This window comes from Protopterus annectens, chromosome 2.part0 (assembly GCF_019279795.1).
Source record: "Protopterus annectens isolate FY-2018-M chromosome 2.part0, PAN1.0, whole genome shotgun sequence".
Lineage (NCBI taxonomy): Eukaryota > Metazoa > Chordata > Ceratodontiformes > Protopteridae > Protopterus > Protopterus annectens.
Genome location: NC_056728.1, coordinates 1939359081 through 1939376580, shown reverse-complemented (window position 1 = coordinate 1939376580; position 17500 = coordinate 1939359081). Strand labels below are relative to the sequence as shown.

At 36.5% G+C, this 17500-nt stretch overlaps 1 protein-coding gene across 1 annotated transcript in view; it reads right to left on the bottom strand.

The window, feature by feature from the left end:
- Positions 1-17500, bottom strand: part of LOC122792903 (CUB and sushi domain-containing protein 1-like) — a 4548980-nt gene that overhangs the window by 2241965 nt on the left and 2289515 nt on the right. The window contains exon 31 of the mRNA XM_044060461.1: positions 8525-8713. Coding sequence (XP_043916396.1) covers positions 8525-8713 — 189 coding nt within the window. The remainder of the gene's footprint in view (positions 1-8524; positions 8714-17500) is intronic.

Below are 17500 nucleotides of genomic sequence, written 5' to 3'. Positions count from 1 at the left end.
ATTCCAAGAGGAAGGCTCTTTAACAGTAGCATGTCTCCTTACCATTATTCCAAGAGGAAGGCTCTTTAACAGTAGCACGTCTCCTTACCATTATTCCAAGAGGAAGGCTCTTTAACAGTAGCACGTCTCCTTACCATTATTCCAAGAGGAAGGCTCTTTAACAGTAGCACGTCTCCTTACCATTATTCCAAGAGGAAGGCTCTTTAACAGTAGCACGTCTCCTTACCATTATTCCTAGAGGAAGGCTCTTTAACAGTAGCACGTCTCCTTACCATTATTCCAAGAGGAAAGCTCTTTAACAGTAGCACGTCTCCTTACCATTATTCCAAGAGGAAGGCTCTTTAACAGTAGCACGTCTCCTTACCATTATTCCAAGAGGAAGGCTCTTTAACAGTAGCACGTATCCTTATCATTATTCCAAGAGGAAGGCTCTTTAACAGTAGCTATCTCCAACTCCTTTTCAGACTGTCATGCTCTTTCTACAGGAGTCTGGGGACATGTGTACTGAGTGTATGCATGTGCTAAGAAATCCTCTATACACAGGATCCTAACATCCTATTATACAGGCCCATTGTAAGTTAAGCAGACACTGAGAGAGGAACTGCAGGAAAAGTTAACCACAGCCATTCTGTTTTAACACCCATTATGACAAAAATATAAACTAATAAACCAATGTAGCAATTTAATTTAATAAAGAGTAACAGCATATATTTCTGATTCCTAATCTGAAATAACTTTAAGTCCAGGAGGCCAGTGGGTGGAAAAGGGGGTTGAAGTAATAGGCGAGAAGGTTAGCAAGATGTCCTCTAACTAAATAGCCCCAAATAGGCTCCACAATTGCTAAGGCCAGCTCTGCTACTAAGATAACCTTGCCTTACTCTTCTGATTTCTAAAACTGACACTGAATAAATATTTGCTTGCAGTATAGAGCCAGTCTTATTTGTACAGACAGCCCTCACCACAAAACACCTTCTCATCAAGAACATCTGTTTGGTTAACAAAGAAATACTCTACCCATGTGTTTAAAACACATATTTTTTTTCATCACGTCTTGACCTTGTGTGGTACAGTAAAGAATTAGAAACTCAGTTTGGTATTATATTTTAGTCTGGTATTTCACCAAGATGACTCTGACAGGCACTACAATGCCAGTGTGATATTTTTATTTATCTAGTCACTTTACACTTTCATAATTTTAAACAGTCAAGATAGAATTAATCCATTTGTTTACTTCTTCCTTTATCTACTCTGACAATGTTGTGGGCCACTGGTTACTTACCTTTTGCTGATAACTGTTAGTAATTATTTTAACTAAATTATTTGACTTGTGCTAAAAGTAAAATGATAAGAAAATGTTCATGGCATTCTTGGTACACAAAGCTGGCCTTAGGGAGTTGTCTATGATGCCACTCTCACATCTCTCATGGGGGCACATTTCAGGTATTCATTTATTTCACAGTAAAAAAGAGTTTCTTTATTATAAGATAAATAAATACATACATACATAGATACAAACTTGAAAAGTGCACCATGTGAAATGCAAGACTGAATTCCTGCAGGTTTGGCTATTTCATGTGTTGGCCTCCGCTTGTCCCATCCACAATCTACCTAGGGTAGCTCATGGGCTAGACAGTGCAAAAAGTCAACAAAGAGAGAAGAGTAAACTTGATGGTTCATGAGGACAGTAAGTACATATTTTGTTACTGGCAGGCAACCATATATTTTGAATGGCTGAGGAATGGCTACTCGTCAGCTGTGTCTGATTTTCCAGAACATGCCAGAGTTTGTTTAACTTGTGAGCCCTAGCCCCCCATACCTATCAACTGCCAGTATTTTTAATTCATTTTTAGTCTGTTCACCTCAAAATGTGTTTTGCTGGCAAATTAATGACTGAAGTCACTACATAATGACAGACAATTCAGAAAATGCATGCTAACACATAATCTATTCTAACAAATTTTTAAGTTTATAAGGGCAATATTTAAAAGCCATCCGTATTTTATGGCCTTTGTCCCCATTATTTATGACTCTGTATTTCTTGTACTAACAGTTTAATAGATATGTCCCTCATATTTTTTTTCCTGTTAAACCACTTAGGATTAAAGTTAGTCAACAATGCCCGACATTGGAGTTCTGTGCTTCTTTATTCCTCAGAAAATGTTTGCTAATGCAAAACCTATCATTCTTCTAACTAAATGAATTCAAATAACATAAAACTGCTGGCCTGTCTGTGTGGGAATTTTACTAATTTCTGCTTTTTTCTCATTATTTTTACTTTGCAGGATTACTGTTTTTTATGTGTAGCATCTTGGAATACTTTAATGTATGGCTACCATTTCCACGGAACAAAGCTGAAATGCAAGGCATAGAAAAGAAAATGTGCATATTAAAATAATGCAAGGAGTAACTTACTTTAAACAGCGTATGCCTTTTTTATGCAGGTTTGTCCATAGCTTTTATTGTTCGAAGGTGAGACAACAATGCCTAAATGCAGGAAGAGGGCTGTTGCTCCCTGCAGTATATGCCAAATTGACTTGTACTAACACACTTTTATGAGCGCTGGAGTCATATGGCAGGGTGTGCGAGGACCCTGCAACTTACCAATGGATATTATAACACCTGTTTTCATACAAAGGTAATGGAGGGATAACTTACTAGAGGGCATGTGTTGGGTCTGCTATTTGTACTCTGGTGTATTTAAAAGAAATGTGGTTATTCAGTGTAACTGACACAGAACACACACAGTTAAAACAGGTGACCCTTTATCCACCTTCAGACTAGTAACCAGTGTAGTACCACAGGGCTCAGTGCTGGGGCCCCTATTGTTTGAAAATTACTTGTCAGACGTACAGGCTAAAACAAAGGGAGTGAGGCTAAAAAAGTTTTCAGATTAATACAAACTGGGCGTAATAATTGAATTCCCTAGTGACATTGACACCCTCCAGGAAGGTCTTGCTCAAACCAACAATTGGTGCCAAAGTCAATGGCTCAAGTTAAATGCTAAAAGGTGCATCACCCCCTTCAGCAAGGGAGACATCCCTGTAAAGTACCACATTAACAACAACACCTTATGTACCCAATCTGTGGTAACAGATCTGGGCACACAGGTTGACAGCAACCTCTCCTTTGATCATCAAGTTTCCACAATTGTAAAGAAAGCCTTCTACATTGTTCATCTCATCAATAAGGGCATTTTCTCTAAAAAAAAGAGGTTATAACCCCCCCCCCCGTACTCCTCCCTTATTAGACCAATTATAGAGTACAATGCATCCTTTGGTATATACCTCACCAGGCACCTCCAACAATTGGAGAGACTTCAGAGGTAAATTACAAAGAAATTTCAAGGTGAACAGCACCTGTCCTCTGCTGACAGACTAAAATCCCTGTCACTACACTCTGTGTCATATAGAGTACTCAGGGTTGATCTCTGCCTAGCCTATAGAGCAACCAAGGATCCTACTCTGATGGAAATAATACACATTAGTAAGACAAATTGTACTCACTGCACTCACTCCAGTGACCTTAACATGAGAAGTGATATTAACAGGACCTGCTGGAGAGACAGGTTAATTTCCCAGAGGCTCCCCTTACTCTGGAATAAGCTTCCTATCCTAGTAAATCAGAGCCCATCACTGACCTTTTGCAAGCATAATCTGGGTAATTGGATGGGAAATTCCAAGCTCACCCCTGGGGTTTTACCTGTGTCCATTCTAGCCAGGGGTTGCAGGTGATGAGTCAGGTCTACTAATAGCACCATTAAAAGAGGGGAAAAATGTGTCTAGGATTGTAAGGGCCTCAGGGCCATTAGCCTAATAACCTCCTATGCTCTTATGATCCTATGAATAATATTCACTGTCATGTACGATACCCCAATCACTATAATTTAATAATATAATGTTTTTTACATACAGTATTGTCCCTTCCACTCTTCTATTCTTGTCCATGGTACCCGCTCCACTTCCCTTATCATGTATGTTTCATTTTAATACTCAGTGTCCACATTCTTATGTTCTGTATATTCTTGCTGAAACAGCACTAAATTACATTTGCTATACCGTGTTTGAATGCTATACAGAAAGCACCTGTTACATCTGGTATTTATGCAACACATTTTAATGCAGTTTATATCACAATTGTATCATCATTTCTCTGTACACCTAGTCTGACTTGGTGGTATATTCAATGTTAACTGAGATTCCTTGTGGCAAGAGAACTGACAGATGGCTTGCACTATCTAGAGACAGGGTTGACCCTCCTTAAGTTGTTACAAAAATAAACAGTTGCATTGACCAGTGCTAAATATAGGTACTTCTCTTCTGTTAAAGGTACAACTCAATATACTACAGCTTAAAACTATGGTGTGAAGTCTGTTGAGAAAATAATACTTTAAAATGGATAAACGTATCTCTGTTATGGACATGCCATGCCATGCCATGGGTATTTTTGCATCACATACATATGAATATTTACTGAACCAGATTAGGGATACAGGTTGTAACAAACTTCATCCCATTGTTTAGTACTGGAGTTACTTTACATTTTTTTTGCACAGGGTGTGATTCTAAGTTACTTAAGGAGAGCCAAATCCTGAAACTCACCAGAAATAAGGTTCTTGTAGGCAATGGCTATATCTTCTTCTTCTTCTTTCAGCTGCTCCAATTAGGGGTCACCACAGCAGATCATCTGTTTCCATTTTTTCCTGTCCTCTGCATCTTGCTCTGTCACACCAACCACCTGCATGTCCTCTCTCACCACATCCATAAACCTTATCTTAGGCCTTCCTCTTTTCCTGTTACCTGGCAGCTTCATCCTTAGCATCTTTTTCCCAATATACTCTGCATCCCTCCTCAGCACATGTCCATACCAATGCAATTTTGCCTCTCTGGCTTAGTCTCCAAACCTTCCAACCTGGGCTGACCCCCAATATACTTATTCCTAATCCTGTCCACCCTTGTCACACCCAGTGCAAATCTTAGCATTATTAACTCTGCCACGTCCAGCTCTGACTCCTGCCTTTTTGTCAGTGCCACTACCTCCAACCCATATAACCTAGCTGGTCTCACTACCCTCTTGTAGACCTTCCCGTTCACTCTTATTGGTACTTGTCTGTCACAAATCACTCCTGACACTCTTCTCCACCCACTCCATCCTGCCTTTACTCTCTTCTTCACCTCTCTTCCACACTCACCATTACTCTGAACTGTTGATCCCAAGTATTTAAACTCATCCACCTTTGCCACCTCTACTCCCTGCATCCTCACCATTCCTCTATCCTCCCTCTCATACACACACATATATTCTGTCTTAGTCCTGGTGGCCTTCATTCCTCTTCTCTCTAGAGCATATCTCCACCTCTCCAGGGTCTCCTCCATCTGTTCCCTACTCTCACTACAGATCACAATGTCATCTGCAAACATCATAGTCCACAGGGACTCCTGTCTGATCTCGTCTGTCAACCTGCCCATCACCACTGCAAATAAAAAAAGGCTCAGAGCTGATCCTTGATGGAATCCCACCTCCACCTTAAATGCATCTGTCACTCCCACCGCAGACCTCACCACTATCACTCTACCCTTGTACATATCCTGCACCACTCTTATATACTTTTCTGACACTCCCAACTTCCTCATACAATACCACAACTCCTCTCTAGGCACCCTGTCATATGTTTTCTCTAAGTCCACAAAGACACAAAGCAACTCCTTCTGACCTCTGTACTTCTCCATCAACACTCTCAGAGCAAACATTGCATCTGTATTGCTCTTTCCTGGCATGAAATCATACTGCTGATCACTAATCATCACCTCCCTTCTTAACCTAGCTTCCACTAATCTTTCCTATAACTTCATGCTGTGACTGATCAATTTAATCCCTCTGCAGTTACTACAGCTCTGCACATCACCCTTATTCTTAAAAATCGGTATCAAAACATTTTTTCTCCATTCCTCAGGAATCCTCTCACTTTCCAAGATTTCATTAAACAATCTAGTTAAAAACTCCACTGCCATTTCACCTAAACACCTCCATGCTTCCACAGGTATGTCATCTGGACCAACAGTCTTTCCATTCTTCATCCTCTTCATAACTATCCTTACTTGCTCCTTGCTAATCCTCTGCACTTCATGATTCACTATTCCCACATCATCCAACCTTCTCTCCCTCTCATTCTCTTCATTCATCAACCCCTCAAAGTACTCTTTCCATCTGCTCAATACACTCACTTCGCTTGTGAGTACATTTTCCTCATAATGCTTTATCACCCTTACCTGCTGCACATCTTTACTAGCTCGGTCCCTCTGTCTAGCCAATCGGTACAGGTCCTTTTCTCCCTACTTAGTGTCCAGCTTTTCATACAACTCTTCATATGCCTTATCTTTAGCCTTTGCCACCTCTCTCTCTTTGCCATGCACCTCATCTCCTTATACTTCTCTCTACTTTCTTCATTTCTCTGACAATTCCACTTCTTCTTCGCCAACCTCTTTCTCGGTATACTCTCCTGTACTTCTTCATTCCACCACCAGGTTTCCGTGTCCTCCTTCCTCTTTCCATATGTCACACCAAGCAACTTTCCAGCCATCTCCCTTACTAGCTCTGCTGTAGTCCCCCAGCTATTTGGCAACTCTTCACTGCCATCCAGTGCCTGTCTTAACTCTTCGCTGAACTCCACCTCACAATTACCCTTTTTCAATTTCCACCATTTGATCCTTGCTGCTGCCCTCACACTCCTCCTCCTCCTCCTCTTCATCACCAATGTCATCCTATAAACCACCATCCTATGCTGCCTAACTGCTTTCCTCTGCCACCAGTTTACAGTCCCCAATCTCCTTCAGACTGGCCCTTCTACATAACATATAATCCACCTGTGTGCATTTTCCTCCACTCTTATATGTCACCATATGCTCCTCCCTATTGTTAAAATACATATTCACCACAGTCATGCCCATCCTTTTCACAAAATCCACCACCATCTGGCCTTCTGCATTCCTTTGCTTAACACCATACCTACCCATCACTTCCTCATCCCCTCTGTTCCCTTCACCAACATGCCCATTGAAATCTGCTCCAATCACCACTCTCTCACCCTTGGGTACAGTCATCACCACTTCATCCAACTCACTCCAAAATTTTTCTTTCTCATCCATCGCACACCCAACTTGTGGAGCATATGCACTAACAACATTCATCATTACACCATCAATTTCAAGCTTCATAAACATCACTCTGACACTCTTTTCACCTCCAAAACACTCTTAGCATACTGTTCCTTGAGGATAACCCCTACACCATTTATCCTCCCATCCAAACCATGATAAAACAATGTGAACCCACCTCTGGTACACTTATCCTTGCTCCCCTTCCATCTGGTCACTTGCACACACAATATACCAACCTTCCTTCTGTCTATCATATCAGCTAGCTCTTTCCCTATAACAGTCATACTGTCAACATTCAAAGTTCTGACCCTCACTACCACAGTCCTAGCCTTTACCTTCGGGCATGTCTTCCTGCTCTTCTCCTCCTTTGGTCAGTAGGCAGTGGCTATATATGGGTTATAAATAATAAAGTAAAAAGTAAATAAGTAGTAGCACAATATTTGCAATCAATATCTCAAAGCAAGTTCAAAATAATGGATTTTTTAAATTATTAAACTCAGTTAGAACCTAAAGACTGACCCACAAAAAGCTGTTACTTTTAAGTTTTTTAATTACTAACCATCAAGCCTCCTCCTATAGGACTTCTGGAGTAGCCACCATTCAGGCAGCCATGAGGTTTTTACATGCTATTACCAGTATACTGGCTATGAGGGCATTGCTAAAGGCCTTAAACCCACCCTAGGGTGGGAGATGTGCAACACACATCACCATGAAGGGCAAACTGTCTTCAACATGAGTGTGCAAGCTTTCACTCAACCACTGTGAAAGCTATCACCAAGCAGCAGTTGCTCCTTTAATCACTGCACTATTAATTCTGCATACACCCCAACCCCTTCCAAGGACTGGCATTTCAATCATCCATTGCTAGCTCTACTAATCTGCTGAGCTGCTACACAAATTCAGGTTGTCTGGGCCGTAAGCAGGTCATTATTCCTCTACACCTGCAGAGTTGGCTAGAATGCCATTATTTTTTTTTATCCTAACATACCTACATTTTGACTGTTTATAAGTGGAGACAGGTACATTTTGGATAACAAGAAATGTCATGAGAGACAACAGGCCTCAGAATATGAGGCCCTCAGAATATGAGTTTATGAAATACTAACGTATGTTTTAGATGTTGACTGTAGTACGAGAAATATGGTGTTAGGCTTGATCACATTGTAAACCATTTTTAAATCTTTGTTAAGATAAGCCTAGATATGAGGCAAACAGAGTAATTTTCTCTAAATGGATGCATATAGATTTCTGGGTTACCTTGAAGGTGATATAACTTCATGCATATGTTTATCTTATGTTTAGGAACAGATATCAGAAATAATGTCAATGTGAAAAGTTGATTATGATGAGTTGCATTAACACATATTTACCTTCACATCGAGGAAAAGGATAGTTCCAGTTTCTGTTGGTCCCATGTTGACAGCTGAGTACATTTTGACCAATGAGGATATATCCAGGATAACATTCAAATGATACTGACCGGCCAACACTGTAGTCTGAGTTTATGACATACCCATTCAAAAATGGATGTGGATCAGGACAATTTTGCAATTCATATGCTATGAAAACAAAAATGAAAATAAATAAATAAATAAATAAATAAATACATACATAAATAAATAAATGAAATTATTATACATTCACAATTTATTCAAGTTAGACAAATGCAAATTTCATACTACAACTGATGCAGTTACAGAAAATTATGCTGTTTTTAGAGGAATAACTAAAACATACATGCTATCAAGATACATAAGAAATTTTACTTTTGTAAGAAATAATGTTTTCCAGTCCGGTTTTAACTATGCTGCGTTCCCACATTTCCAAAGAATGCACAGTCATTTAATTAGTTATACTATCTACCTCAGTAGCTCATGGCCAAACCTCCAAACTGCCCATGATGTCACAGGAAGTTCCTCATTTTTCCTAATATTTTGGTGCTCACCCTTTCAAAATTTTTGATTTTCTGGTAAATCACGAATGATTATAGCCAATCAATTGTGGCCATTAGAGTTTAATACTTCTTATTGCTCAAAAATGTATGATGATGCAAAGCCTGCTGTTCTATTAACTTTTTAAGTGAATTAGATTAATATTTAAAAACTGCCCTTGATTTTGTCTTCCATTTATTTTAGCATTGTCTAGAACTTTTGAACAAATAATTTATGAGGTATTTGTGAGGCTATTTGTTGAGTGCAATATGGTAACTATATGAAATGTTGGGACCCACTATAGTGAGCCCCAAAATGCTGAAACATAATGGCTGAAAAACTAACCAACATATACTATCTTGGAATAATCCCTTTTCTCTGAGGTATGAATAGCTCATAGTTAGTAAGTTAGTATATATATATATATATATATATATATATATATATATATATGTAATATATATGTATATATGTGTGTGTGTGTGTGTGTGTGCCTGTGTGTGTGTGTGTGTGTGTGTGTGTGTGTGTGTGTGTGTGTGTGTGTGTATGCGTGTGTATGCGTGTGTGTGTGTGTGTGTGTGTGTGTGTGTGTGTGTGTGTGTGTGTGTGTGTGTGTGTGTGTGTGTGTGTGTGTGTGTGTGTGTGTGTGTGTGTGTGTGTGTGTGTGTGTGTGTGTGTGTGTGTGTAGGGCTTCTCCCATACAAGGAGGTGCAGGAGTGCTTGCTCACTTTCATAACAGAAGAGTGATGCTTGAGATTCATTTTACTCCTGCATTTTCTTTTTTTTTTCCAGCATGTTGGCAATCAGCATTTTAAGTGCCAATATTTTAATAGGGATCCATGCGAGACTCATAATGTAGCAAGATTCAGAAATGAAAATATGTCTACGCCCTGAAAAAAGCTGTAAATGCCATGCCTGTGTAAGATATATATACACCAAAATATACCTAATAACTTGGCATCAGAAAATAGTTATATTATATTCTTAATCAGTCACTGCACAAATATGGTTATCTTTCTTCTATCTGATTTATATGTTTATCAGTATTTAAAATTAAAAAACAATGTTGTTGTTGAGTCTTTTGGCTTATCCCGGTTAGGGGTCGCCACAGCGGAACTCTGGTCCACTAATATTTGGTAGTGGATTTTTACGTGCCGAGTTACCAGCCCTGACGCACAACCTTCAATGAAGGCACACCCATTCACGCATGCCTCCACACAGAAGACGCTCTAGCTGAGAATCGAACTCAACAACATCTTGCTGTGAGGCAACAACGCTACCGCCGCAAAATGTAACATAAGTATCGTGTTAAGCACATTGTCAACTGGACTGTGGTATCTTAATTAAACCATCCACTCTATTCACATGCAGTTGACATCTGCATACTGAATGGCACTTTTTAGTATATGAAAAAATGTCCATGCTACATGGTAGCTTTCAACACCCCATGCTAGAATTGTTTGTTCATACAATATCTAATTAGACACATTACTGAATTCAGGGTTGCAGTCTCACCACACACAAGAAACTGAAACTAGTCCAGATGTGACTCTAGTCTATTGCAAGAAACACACACAAATACACACATTAGTGCTGAAGTTACTTTGCCATTTAAAATCGGAAATGCCTATAGCAATAATCTGCAAAGCAGTGAAAATAATATAAGTGAATATTTTATGTCACTACTTGTACTGAATCAGTAGGTCTCAAAGTACATCATGTGATCAGTAAACAAGGGATGCATCATAAGATGAGACTCATGATGCTTGGTGCATTATTTCAGTAAATGCATTAGTTATGTATTTTTACTGACAATATGAGCTCTGATTCATTTGCAAACAACTACAAAATCTGGAAGGGTGGAAAATGTGTTTCTCAAAGAAGACCACTGAAGCATTAAATAGTAATACAAGGGTTTTATTACTTATTTCACTACTTTCAAATTCTGCATTATAAAAAAACTATGCATCTGTTGTCTTACAATTAACTACACAAATCCATACACATAGTGCACAATTGCATAAATGCGTTACATATACTATGTTTAATACATGAATGTGGTCAATACCATAATACACAGACATGGAGCACAGTAATGACAATCATCACATAGAAAAATGTAACTACATCAGTGCACACAGGTTTACACACCACACTATACACAATGCTGTACTATGCAGATATAATGTACACATAAATAAAATAATGGCCCAGAGCTCAGTTAATTTTTTTATACTCACTTCCAAAAATCAAGGATTATGCTACATCTTCTGCTCTCCCAGACAAATCCTCTTATGGATCTTATGTTGAAATACATTGCTCTCTGAGCAACTCAGGACACTTCTGTGGTAGGTGCAGTTGATAGCCCACTTAGTGTGTTACTCAAAAAGATGGACAACATTAATTGATAAAGATTTAGTTTGATAGACTTGGGCTATGCTAACTAAGACAAATACAGAGTTTCACTGATATCCTATTTTTGTAAATGCAATGAAGCCAGAGCTGGTTTTCCAGTTTCAGACTATACATTTTTTACATACACTTACACAGGCAGCACAACTGTAGTCCGTACACACGGCTTGCCAAGACTGATTGTTAAAAACATCAGATGCACTGACTATGCATTGTTACAATGACTCATTTGTATATACATTTCAGAAAGGGATCTGATGTTCAAGCTGCTCCCATTGGCAGCAGCATTGTTTCGTTATTGGTTGTGAGGAATTAGTGCTAGCGGTTGTGGTGGCAGCTTAGACTGCATCAAAGGGATATGCCTACATGGCAGCATTTCCTACCATACTATACTGCATTGTCTGCTGATTTCATTCCATGTTTCACTGACACAACTGCTTTGCTATATAATACTGAGTGACAAGTGTGAAATATTCATATAATTTTATAATTAGGGGATTCTTCTCTTTCCTTTGAAATAAAAAGTAGGTACCAAAAAGTTTGTCAAGTGATAATATTGGTCTAATCAGGTTATTTTGCTAATGAAGTTGTAAACATTTTCATAAAACTAATATTTGTGTGGTATATTTTCTGAAAATTTTGATTAAAGAAAATTTTGTGGAATTCATGCTAAATATTTTAGGAAAGATCATATAAGAAGGAATTCATTTATTTTTTATTACTTTATATACTATATTCTATAAATATTAGATATTAACTAGATATTAGAAATAATGCATTTATCGATATTGGTCACTGACAAGCCTCTTTGCATTTGTGGAATGGGAGCCCCTCTCCACAACTCCACAAAAAAAAAAAAAAAAAAAAAAGGATCAGAAATCCATTCTCTTTTAGGACAAATTAACATAAATTGCAAAGGAAAGACTAAAATGGGTGATATTAACATCTTTATTATGTTTATTGTTTACTCTTCATAATATTGAAATAATATTCTGATATTTCTTAAAGTTTTTTTCAATTTTCATCAAACATTTCATGTAAGTTTTGCTTGCTTATTTGTGAAAAATTGTTCCTAATAATTAAACTAGGATAATTCATTTCCTTTATACTTGGAATACTAAAATTAATCTCTACCCATTCATCATATAATTGTATCTTTTCTGATATACTATAATTAAAAGTATATTCAATTATATCTTTAGTTTCATTTATAATATCAGAAATAATCAGCATACACCTATTAAAATCTGCTGCAATAAAAATTAAGTCATTTGCATATGCTATAACTGAGAAATCTTCTGAGTTTACAAGGACTGGATTTATTTCATCATATAACCTATACAACAGTGGATAAATTTTACCAAATCTATGTTTCATAATTCTTTATTTATGTTTGTAAAGTTAAATATTAATTCTTGGAATCATTTAGTCTTTTTCCAATTTGGACAAAACTGTAATTGCATAAGATGGAGAACCTTTTCTAATGAAGTTAAAAATTTCTTATTAACTACTGGTGCTATAAATTTGTAATCATAGTTTAGAAGAGAAATTGGGGATAATGTACTGCTTTAAAGCCATATTTTTCTTCTTTTTTAATTAGGACCATTTCTCTCAGGGGCATTGATTTTAGTTCTACCACAGCCTGGAATAGTCATTAAATTAGCAATTTTACATAATTGGGAGTCAATACATTAGCAAAAATTTAGCTATAAATCTGTCCAATCCTGGAGATTTTTTTTCCTTTAAGTTTTTAATTGCATCTTTTATCTCTTCTACTGAAATTCCAGGGTCTATATCCTGAAGAAATATGTTTGGTGTTTTATTTATCTTGTTTCTCAACAGACTATTTATGATTATAAATGTGTTTAAAATAGTTATTTATTATATTATCTGCTTTATCCTGATTGGTTGTTATGATATCACCCATGTCAAGTATTTATAAAAGTACATTTTTAAAAGTATTCCTACATTGTGATGTTAATGTTTCCCCAATTGGATCAAGCTCAAAATGGATGTTGGAAAATCCCTTATGGACTATTTCTGGTTTAACTGAATTCTTACCTTACTTTGTTAATGAATGTTTATCTTCCATAAATGAAAATATTTATTATACTTCATTCATTGGTAATAATTGGTGTGAAAGTCACATCTGTTGTTTTAAATTATTCAATGTACTATGTCTTTCCTTTACAAAGTTAATAATAAAAGTTTTCATATAACTATAAGTTGATGTTGTAAAGGCATCCTATTTTGTATTTATTGACAATAATACTTTATAGTTGTCCAATCAATAATCGTTTATTTGGTTTCATGTATAGTCTAAAAAAAATCTTTATTTTGAAACTAATATGATAAAATGTTTCTCTTATTTACCATGTTTACTTGTTACAGATTAAAAATTAAGTGAATTAGCAATGGTCTTTCCATATTTTATTTTCAGGATCTTGCAAAATCACCATCTGACAGAAATCATGAGACATAAAACAAAAAAAAAATCAAATCTAAATCCTAGAACGTCATCTAACTGTGACAAATGTGTAAATCTTTTCCGGTAAGGAAGCTTAATCATCCATGCAACTAACAAACTTTCTTTCTGTAAGAAATTCATCAGCAAGGAACCATATTTTCTTTGGTTTGAATCATCTATGTGCAGTTTTAGATCTGTCCAGATAACAAATAGCATTCCAATCACTATCAAGTCAAGACAGAGACACTTTGTAGTATTTGTAAACCTTCAGAAACATCTTCAAGAATGCTTTGACATTCCTCAAAAGGAGCATAAATGCTTCTATGAGTAAGTGACCTAACTGCTGGTTTTTAAATTAAGAACACTATACCTTTCATATCTAAGTAGCTCCTGTCTTATATATATATATATATATATATATATATATATATATATATATATATATATATATATATATATATATATATATATATATATATATATAAATCCTGTTCGATAATAATGACAACTTCTGTTGAGCTTTTGGAGATTACTGATAAGTTCTTTTACACAAAGATAGTCATGGTTAATGACAAGACATTGATTCTTATTCCAATGAGTTTTGTGTATCAGCATATATTACTGATCTGCTTTTTTATGAATTTAAATATCTTACATAGTTTTGAAAAATATGTGAACCTTGATATTTATACTTGCAACTTTAAGTGATATCATTTAAAAAAAAAATAGTAAGATAAAATATACATGCCTTAAATGTATAGTAAGAGTAAAAGTAATCAACAAAACCACAACTTTGTGAAAGAAGGAGATTACTAATGAGAAAACAAACAAAACAAAAAAGTTCAGTACTCCATAAAGTCTTCATCTGGACACAACAGACAAGGAAGAGAGTTTATGCAGATCAGGAGCACTTATAATAATCCTCTGACTGACAATTCATGATTGACTTCAACTTCAGTTTAAAGTAGCGGTGGGACCCTTTCCAAATATTTTTTAACTTGGTAGTACAAATAAAGACAATTTACTATTTCTTTTCAACAAGTTATTTCATATTTCCACAAACTTTTTTCATTTGCCTGAGAATGTTACAGGTTAAATCTGTGAAAAATAGTGATTTTATGCTCATCAAAAATGAAATCTTTTTTTTTTTTTTTTGTACTGCATCTGCTAGGATTCTCAATTTGGTTCTATTTTTACAGAGGTTCATAAATCCCTGCTCATTTTCCCCATTATTTTCCTAGTTTATTTAAGCTTCTGTTTGTAGCCTATCAATTTCTATTTTAGTATTTTTTTTTTTTGTCAGCTTCCTAAAGATTTTTTAAAAAAAGCTCTGCACTACAGAATCCAAACCCTTCAGATTATCCAAGGCTTCAGGTATACCAAGCATATGAAGGTTTTTCCTTCAGGCCTGCGTTTCAAAAATTAGTAAGCTGTTCTTTCAACTAGTTATTTGTATTTTTCACCTGGATTAATGAATTCCTCATTTGCTCTTGATCAAAACTCAAGAACTTTTTCTTCTAATACTTTAATTTGTTCAGACCTGATTTTTATAATTTTTTTGCAGATGAGTTATCGTTGATTGAATTGAACAATTTCATTGATGATTGTTTCCAGTTTTGTTTGTTTGCCATATATTAGATTCAGTTTTGTTGCAAGGTTCATGTTATCCATTTACTGATCATCTAAAATAAGCAGTTCACACATTATCTCTACGTCATGTTATCTTTTTTTCCCTTATTTTCTACTAGACAGGCAGAAGCGATGTCCAAACTTACTTGGGGTAAGTCATTTCTAGCAGCAGTTTGCTTTATTGCAGCTTCTTGTAGTATCATGCAATTGAGGTAAAATTGGAAGCATACGTTTGTTAATTAACTACCAACATAGCTGTATCTTCTGTATTTTATGGTTATACATATAGAGAATACATCAATGGAACAGGTGGAAGTTTCTTTAGTGTTTCTACAGGGAAAAAATACGTCCCTGCTTGCTTGGCATTTTCTTCATCATTCAGGTATTTAAATAAAGTTTAAATGTCTTTAGGAAATGGAATCTTCCTTTTTCTAGAATAACCGGTTTGAAGTTTTTGGTATGAGGAGCATATTTCTTAATGTTTTTCCTCTTACTTTCATCGAGAAATTTTAAACTCCACAGGCCAGCACTCACTCCACTGTAGACTGCTAAGCATGTTACATCATATTCATCATTGATGCCAACTTACTGCTGAGAGACACATGCCTATGAAGACTGGCACACTCCGTATTTCGGTATCATGTAGTAGTACTCATTAATGACCACCTAAATTATATAGTACTGGCAAGCCAGTGTTTTACTGTTGTTTGAATGGTAGACAAAGTTTGTGAGGCTATATGCATAGGTACTCATACATGGAGTACTGTAGCTATATAATAAGGTAAGGTCACATATAAGGCCATTACAAAGTGAGTTATGTGTTAAAAATTGAGTACTGATATACACAAACCCCACTAATGACTGAAACAATCAGTCTGCAGAAATAGTCCTCTGGGTCACTGCTGAAAACAAACTTGTGAATCTGCTAAGTATTACCATATAAATGAAGACAAAGACTGAGTCAGTCTATAAAAAAAGTCCCCTGGTTACTATTGAAGGCACACGTGAATCTGCTAAGCATTACCTAACAAATGAAGACAAAGACAAGCATTCAAAGAAAAGCTGCATAGTACAGTGATGCACATGTGCTGGAATCAGCAACTTGCAGACAGGTGCAGCCGTGCAGGGTAGTGCTAATATATAATCCTATGTTCAGCATTAGTGCAGTGAGCCCAAATGTGCAACTGGAGATAAACATAAATGGCTGCCTAGTGAAATGCATGTGAAACGGGGAAGCAAAATGAGATCATGGTAAAGAGCCATAACATTGTCTTTAGAGAAAATTACACAGCTGTGTGCACCTAACTATAAAACAGCAAACTAAGTCAAATATTTCATCACTGCATGTAGCAAAAATGCTGAGATTCATAGCAGCCCTTAGCACCACCAGTTCTCACTGGTATATGTGTGGTGCCATCTGGTGTCACAGTAAATGGTACAGTTAGCAAGTGGGTTATATAACTTCAGTGATCAGGAGATTATTGATCATTTTAGAACTGATCTGTGATGTTTAAGATCTTGGTAAACATGTGTCACCCACACATGGAATTGATATGACATGGAATTGAAACAACAAATGTATTTATAATACTTTTTGTGCTAGCAAGTGGAAGCTTCCAGAAACCAACTAAATTTAATGCTTTGACATATGGAAAAACATATATGGTATGCCAGCACACCAAAGAAAAGGGCTAGCAGAATGCTTTCTTTGAAATTGTCTGTCTCCTTGATGTACTGGGGCCAATAGGCTGTGCATATTTAGCAATAAATGTCTCGGCCAACCCACAGTCACAAAGAAAAGTAAACACAAAGTGTTACTTTTCTGTGAACTACCAGATAGTGACTGACACACATAGGGTCATAAGCATATTTTCACAGCACCCATGCCTTTTGCACAATTCACATAT